At 40.7% G+C, this 7852-nt stretch overlaps 2 protein-coding genes across 2 annotated transcripts; both read right to left on the bottom strand.

Moving 5' to 3' along the window:
• Nucleotides 1–734: 734 nt before the first annotated feature.
• On the bottom strand, nucleotides 735–2609 carry LOC124311982. Its single transcript, XM_046776367.1, has 2 exons — nucleotides 1466–2609; nucleotides 735–1430 (listed from the first exon to the last, which is right to left on the bottom strand). The coding sequence occupies exons 1-2, from the start codon at nucleotides 1575–1577 to the stop codon at nucleotides 928–930; spliced, it is 615 nt and encodes a 204-aa protein (XP_046632323.1). The 5' UTR covers nucleotides 1578–2609; the 3' UTR covers nucleotides 735–927.
• Nucleotides 2610–4138: 1529 nt separating this feature from the next.
• On the bottom strand, nucleotides 4139–6995 carry LOC124311589 (MAM and LDL-receptor class A domain-containing protein 1-like). Its single transcript, XM_046776090.1, has 9 exons — nucleotides 6730–6995; nucleotides 6451–6636; nucleotides 6171–6338; nucleotides 5924–6106; nucleotides 5569–5718; nucleotides 5299–5435; nucleotides 5069–5186; nucleotides 4728–4826; nucleotides 4139–4595 (listed from the first exon to the last, which is right to left on the bottom strand). The coding sequence occupies exons 1-9, from the start codon at nucleotides 6821–6823 to the stop codon at nucleotides 4426–4428; spliced, it is 1305 nt and encodes a 434-aa protein (XP_046632046.1). The 5' UTR covers nucleotides 6824–6995; the 3' UTR covers nucleotides 4139–4425.
• Nucleotides 6996–7852: the final 857 nt, after the last annotated feature.

Below are 7852 nucleotides of genomic sequence, written 5' to 3'. Positions count from 1 at the left end.
TATATGTAGACTTATACTTTATACTGTATTCCATTCCCAAAAGTAGTTTTTTCATCAGGTCATCGCATCGTAATAGAGGAACTAACCCTCCCCTCCCTCCGCCACAAAATAAAATAAAATAATAAAGTCAAATCAATGTTAAAAGGAAAAATGCAGTCAACGTTTTGCAAACCCACCTAGAAACAGATTGATGCTGCAGAAGAATCCAGAAATAATTAACGTGGAATCTGAATTCAATAAACAATTAAACACGATTGATTTTTTGGTTTGAACGCGCAAATAAGAATCCGTTTCAAAGACACGAGGAAACAAAATTCCCGTCCGTTCGTTTCATTGGCTGCTCACGCGCTTACATCTCTCTCTCCCTTTTTTTCTCTTATCTTATTTTCTGTGTTTGTTTGACTCCATCATTTCTAGCTCGTTTTTTATTTTTCAACTTTATTCCACTTAAAGTGACGCAGTTAAAGCAAACTGATGTAATAAGAATCGGTACAAGGGAATTGGATGAAGTAGAACACAAGAAAAACGGACCCACAACCAATTTTCATTTGAAATGAATTTAAAGAAATTCTTAATGCTAAAGAACCATATTTTTTCTGTGGTGTCATTGCAGTTTAAAAGAAGCAGTTGTGGCAACCACCGTGTCGTATCCTCCTCCTTAGCATCAGGCAGCTGGCGGGGAACATTGGTTGGAAGATTGGTTCACCAGACGAGTATGGAAGCAGAGCCGTCATAATCGATAAACCGAGAGAGATGACAACTATCCACTCCAATGGAGTATGAAGATGTATTTGTAGTACCTCAGATTACATCGCCCATCTTACACTAAGGGCAACTAAGGGAAGACACTGTTGAACTACGACAGCCAGACCTTCCAAATTTTCAAGGTGAGCAGATTCAAGATGAAACGGAAGATGTTGAATCAGCCTATGATGATGGTGAGGAGTGAAGAACCGCTATCCAAGTGTCAGGGCTGGGGAGCCTAGCAACATGGAGAACAAGGTAACACCATCCCATCCATTCCCAGTCAATCGGATGTCGACCATCAGCTCTTGTGGATGTTGTCGGATAGTTGTCGCTCGGTGCAGCCATCGGAATGAAGCGCTCGAATGGGACGTCGACGTGAACAAGTATGGCCGCACTGTAACCGTATTCCGATTTTTTGTCTTTGCCCATCAAGTAATTGTTATGAACGGCCCTGTAGTTTCTTGGTAGGCCAGGGAAATAGTAGCAACAGTCGTTAGTTTGTTCGTTGTCGATTTTTTTGAGACACGGTTCTTGAATGAAAACAACGTGAACTTTTTCTTCTGCTAACCATTGATGAATGAGCTTTTCCCATGCTTTTTCTCTCCTATTCTGGTTAATTTGAAGGCATTTAATTTTGTCGTGGGTGCTGCTACTGTCTGTCGCATCATCAGGTGTCGTCACTTTGGGCTCTCGGTGAATTTTTTCCATTCTTCAGGGTCGTTGGGTTTATTTTTGACTTGGCTCCATAAATTGGCAAGTTGGTTTTGAAGACGATTGGTCCCATTTTCTGTTTCAAATGATGGCGGTGAAAGGCCGAAAACTCTTAGCATCTTCTCTTCTCAACGTCCTCAACTTCCCATTTCAGGTGATGTTCTAGGTTGGCATTCATTTCGGTAATTTTGTCGAACTCCGACAGGAGTGTTTTTACGCTCGCGTAACAGCGAGTAAAGTTTGGTCTTGTAATGTCACAGTTTGTGAACAGTTTATAAAACTCATCTCGGATGGCTGGCTTCCTCCTTTTCACAAAATGAATGCAATTTTCCCATTTCAATTGCTTTATTTGCCAGCCTCAGAAATCAGAGAAATTATCTTTTCGAATCCATCTTTTACTGTTTTCGCCCGTGTTTCTCGAATTATCCAATTATTAACAGTTTCTTGCTAGACGACGTTAGCAAAGAGGTTGTATATCCACCCAAATGAGGCTAACGGATTGTTGTCGGAGGGAGTCCAGATTGATTGTCGGGATATGCTGGGCGATCCTCAGGAAGCACAAACGCATCGTTACTGATTTGGTAACGAAGAAAACATGAACAAACCAAGATGACAGAAATTTCCCTTCTTTATGTAAAGTGGAGAATGCGTTTGGTGGTATTTTCTTTGTAAACCCTAAAATCCAACGAATCCTTTCATCAAATTGGTCATTCGTAAAAAAACTTTCATATGTTTGTATTAATGTGATGCCGCTCCTCTTTCATTTTTATGCCTCGTGTGTTATACTGTACTTTCCTCTTGCGCGTCAAGATTATGACTAATTTTCATTCTTAACTGAAACTTTTCTTCTGTAAAACAAGAGCTGCGTGAAGCTTTAACGTAGTAGCAAAATGAAAAAAGATAATTGCGGGAAAAATTACAAACAAACGTACAAATTTATTAAAATCTATAAAATCTTCACAAAACTGAGAGATGTAGCCAAAAATGCTAACATTGCCTATTTATGAAATATTAATTTTAATTCTGGTAGTTTCAACTACTTTATGTCTTCCATAAATTTTTCGATGATGGCTCGGAAATTATTTTTGTGTATTGCAATATAACAGACGGCCAATAAATTAACGCTGGGCAGCAACAGCTAAAGTGAACTGGCGAATTCTGACCACGTACAGCGATGGTAACATCGACGCGATATAAGCCACCTAGCGCTCGCGAAAACAACATTTCCCCCTCTTTGCCTTTAGGGTTTCTTGGGGTGGTCTCCCTTATAGCGTCAGTCTACACCTATCGAGGGGGGGGGGGGGTGGTCACCCCAACAGACCCTAAAGGCAATGAGGAGAAAATTTTGTTTTCGCGAGCGCTAGGTGGCTTATAGGATGAAGCCCGGCATGGCCAAAAAACGAAGAAATTTTGGGAAATTTTTTCCAAAATTTCAATCATTAATATCTCGGCTTCTAAGCCGAGAATTTAAAAAATATTAAAACGGTTTGAAGAGACGGTCTATCCCATCATTTTAAACCAATTCGATGTTTATAAAGTGCAGCAGTTGACGAGAAAACTGCTGCACAAAAACCAAGAAAAAGTCAAAATTTCGGCTACCCCCTCTCAGTTTTTCTCAAATATCTCCTAAACTGGAAAAGTTAGGCGATTGCGATTTTCACCAATGGAATAAGCAAAAAATTTCGCACAAAACCCCTATATTTTCATATTTTTAGGACCCAGAGCGATGATTTCCGCAAAATCGAAAACCCCCCCAAAACGATCTCTTTGAGTCGTAGACGGCTTGTTAAAACGGACCCCACGCCATTTTTGGTGGGCGGTCCTAAAAATGTGATGAATTTTGTCTTTTTCCCCCCTTTTCACCCTTTTCGTCTTTCGCGGTCCTTGAAATGGCATGAATTTTGCTCTTTTTCACCCCTTTTTACCCTTTTTCGTGCTGCCTATCTCTTTTGCCCTTAGGGCCGAAAGGCGTAATACGAAAAGGGTGAAAAAAGGGGGGAAAAGAGCAAAATTCATCCCATTTCAAGGACCGCCCACCAAAAATGGCGTGGGGTCCGTTTTAAAATGGGGGGAGCTAATCTCCACTTTGAAGTGAGATTACGGGGGAAAATTATTATTTCAAAAATAAAAAAAAAAAATACCAGAGAATCAGCGTGAAAAACTGATTCTTAGAAAAAATTTTTTCAAACAAATTACCTATTCATGCACCAACCCTATTATTTGGTCGGTTTTCCACCCGGCCTAGCCACCAGCATTTTCTTAAAAGTTCCTCCCCTCCCCTCAAAGATGAAAGCCATAGCTAGTAGTTTTCCGCACCTTGGGGAAATAAATATGGAACTCGATGGAACTCTTAGCTAGATAAATTGGCCTGTAGCATGTGCCAAGGTCTATTATGAAGGGCGAGTACAATCAGTTTTGAAAATGCCAACTAATTATGAAAAAAATTGATTAGCTGACGAAGGTAATATTTACCAACGTCAAGCCGTTAGATTTATAATGAGGCAGTGAAAACTAAATTGTTTCGTTATTTTGCAACTGTACTTAGAACCAACTGATCAATTTTTTCTTATCGGATTTTTTTGTTTTGATGTTCATTTTTTTTACAATTTACTCGCTTAACGTTGTTAGTCTCTCAGTAATTGCAAGGATTAAAATGAAGAATTTTAATAAAAAATCAAGATTGAGTGTTTAAGAAAAATTGCTCTTGTGGAAGATTTGCATGTGACACCTGCATTATTGTATTTGTGTGTCCACACATTTACACTTTTACCGTGAAATGTGTATGGTGTAGTGATATAGTATCCTAATGTAGCACGTGGTAGTGTCGCTATGTAATGTGTGCGTGGTTTTTAAGTGTTAATATACCCAACTAAAATAGACTTTTGTCTCTTCCCCAGCTGATCCGGATGGCTCAATCGCAGCTTGGGTCTATCCGCCAACTATTCGAGACGGATTTTCATAATTGGATCACGGCCTACGACGACACCAACCATCACGAGCTAAAGAGTCGCCAAGTGCGGCGACTACGACGGTGACGACAATCAGCCAATTTGGCAATGAAACTTGGATGCTGGCACCGGATGATGATGATTGCTGATTGGCCGTGATGACTGGTTGTTCATCTGCAGGCAGTCCCCCTGGGAAGCAAGTGAAAAAAGAATATACACAAAGGCGGGGAATAACCGAAGGGAATTCCGGAGAAGCAAATGATAATCAGTGATAGTAGTTAAATAGTAATAGTTAATCAGTACGAATAAACGTTTTATTACCTTGGGGAGGATCGCCATTTAATAATACACTAGTCGTTGACGCCGTCGTAGGGTTAGACGGCGGTGGGATCGTGCTCGACGGCTGGGTGGTCGTTGTTTCTAAACGAAAAACAAAGCGATTAATAAATCAAATGCAAATTCGTTTCAATCAAAATTGATAAACGAATTTATCCTGTCCATAAATAGCACTGCACATAATGTACAAGTATTTCAGTTGACTTGTTGATTATAGTTTGATGTCATTCTTTTTCATCGTGTGTTTTGCTTTCGTGAAATGAACGCAACTTGTTGCTGGGTTGCAACAACTCGAGCGCCTATATGAAAAGGTTAAATAGATATACCTGTGTCATGCATCATTCTCTTCAGAGCTGCCAGACATTCCTCGCCCTTTGTCAACTGGACGTCGTCAATGGCCGAGTCGCCGGCGTCACCCGATCCTCGTACGCCTTCAATCACAACCTATATGGTGAAAAAAAAATCAAAAATAAAACGTGCTCCAACAAACAACAGAGAAGTTAAATAGATATTAGTACATCAAGTTGCGCGAAGTTGCGTAATGTAAACTATTTACCTGGAAGTTTTCAGTGACCGTGTCCAGCGAAATGTAACCTTGACGCCAATGATCGCCCTGATCTCCAGAGCGGATAAAGACCGGCCTCAGTTCCGACATTTTTTTACTTTCCGGTTTGATGTAGACATGAAGTTGACCTATAATATTAGTTTTCAAAATAAATAAAAACAATAAAAAGTTATTATTTACTACAATTAATAAGGAATAGCAACTAATTATAGTAATATAAAAACTAGACTTATAGAATGATATCCGGATGAAGCATTTTACCGGCCGTGCTGCCGTACATGTGGAACCAAAAGGAGAAACAAACTTCTTCGTTGACCGCGGCGGATGCTTTCGGTGGGCTGTAAACGGGCGAGAAGAGGCGGGCCGTACCATTCAGGACTCGATTGAAAGACTCGATGAATAGATAATGACCTTCGCCCACAAGACACAAAAAAAAATTTAAAATACCGAAATTGTTTTTCCCATTTCTTTCGGAAATCCCCAAATTTGTCGGGTTTTCCCAAATTTTGCCGGCCACATTAATGCATCAAGACAAAATGAAAAACCCAGAAGTTTTAAAAAATCCGAGAAAATCAATCCGTGCGCGTTCAATCGAGAGGAATAAAAAAAAACTAACCGGCTTTGCCTTCGCCCAGAGTGTGATCAAATGACGGGCCGGTTCCAAGGTGAAACGACGATGTTCCGTTATCGTTTCGCCAAGCCCAGTCAAACTCGTCAGTCCGCGTGTCCTGGACCCATCCGCAAAGGTCTTGGCTCTCAAAGTCGCAACGCGTCGCCAACTGCTGCACGTCGCCGTTGGCTATAAGACGACATAACCAACTTATCGATATGAAATAAACAAATAAAACAAACAGTGGACTGACCTTGGCAATGGGGGGCTGTTCCGTTCCAGACGAATCTGTCGACACAGTAGATCAAGGGCCAACCTGATGGTCTGTAGCCCGGATCGCACTCGAGTCTCGTGACGGCCCCTCCGTCGCTGGGGATGAATCGTCCCGACGGAGGCGACGGAACGGACTGGCAGCCGTCAGCTGCGGCAAATAACAACAGCGAAAAAGCACAAACAAAATATACAATCATTAATACGAGTCTATAGTGTATAACATAATTTCCTCATGAATGTCAACCAAAAATCCTACTCACTGGCACAAACTGGAGTCTCCGATGTCCACTCGCCCTGGAGACACGTCGACGTGTTTTGGCCGACCAGGACGTAATATTGATTGCAGCTGTACTTAGCTTCACGGCCGCCCGAACCCAATTTGATTTTGCCATTTTTCGGGGGTGAAGCGACGGGACAAGTTAATTTCTTCCGGCTGATATTGCTAGCTGGAAGCAGCAGAGAAAAAAAGACGAAACAATGTTATAGCTGCAATCTATATAAACGACGAGGACATAAACTCGAGTCAAATATTTCATTACCAGTTTGCTGCTGGCAATTGGCTGCGTTCAACCATAGGACTACGGTTATTAACAACAGGGTCGGGCACTTCCAATTCCTTCTGGTTGCCATCATCTTCGCAGCGTCGTTTTAGTTTCACGAAGCGAACAAACAGTCAAAAATAATTGCGTGTGCTGCAACAAAGCATATATACAACGGCGGTGGGCGTATAAATCAACAACTTTTACTAACGATGGTATAACGCGGGCCAACTGATTCGACTCGTATCACTTCGACTTTGTTACTGACGCCCAACTTGACGGAAAAGTAAACCCAAATAACTTCAAAACGATTTATATAAAATTATAAAAAAAAAGCCTGACTCATTTGTTTCGTCATATCGCTTCGTTAATTTATTTCCTATATTTGGCCCGGCCCTCCTATATAGAAGCGGAAACTGGTCAGAAGCAGTGCTATATAATATCAAAAGTATTTTTTAAAAATATATGACTCACAATGTGGTCGGAACTAAAAGAAAGCTGCGAAGGATGTAAGTGCGTCTCAGCCTTCAAAAATGTTTCCACCACTTCCCCCTTCCCCTTACCAACAAACTGATTAGCCGATTATCAGCTCCATGATTATAGCTGAAAAACCCAGACAACCAAATCTGTGAAAGGGCGAAAGGAGTGATTTTTAAAACACATTTTACCAATTTGTTATTAATTAGGCTTACATACGCCGATGGATTTCTCGTATACTTCTTTTCTATCTATGAGAAATCTTCTTCTTGGTTTTTAGCCGAGTAGCCATCACTGTAGCGGTTCATTCATTCGAATCAGCGTAAGTTCGGTACAACCGTGATGCATTCCAACTGCCAAGGTGTTTCCGGGCGTTTCCATCATGGTACCGCTCTGATTGGCGACTGAGCGCAGAAAAATTGATAAAAATCTTCATTTAATGAAATACACACGAGCTACGATCAAGGGTGCAAGGCCGAAACTCAATCCATGAAAATGAAATCAAAAAATTTGTATACAGAATTTAAAAAAATTAAAAAAACACGGTAAATTGAAAATTGTCTGTATTTTGTAACACCACTTAATAAACATGAACACTTCAGCGACACACCAAAGTGAGAAATTCTTTATAGAAAGTACATGATTT

The sequence above is a fragment of the Daphnia pulicaria genome, chromosome 1 (genome assembly GCF_021234035.1).
Source record: "Daphnia pulicaria isolate SC F1-1A chromosome 1, SC_F0-13Bv2, whole genome shotgun sequence".
NCBI classification, from domain to species: domain Eukaryota; kingdom Metazoa; phylum Arthropoda; class Branchiopoda; order Diplostraca; family Daphniidae; genus Daphnia; species Daphnia pulicaria.
The sequence above is the reverse complement of the archived record's forward strand: the minus strand, read 5'-3'. Positions and strand labels throughout refer to the sequence as shown.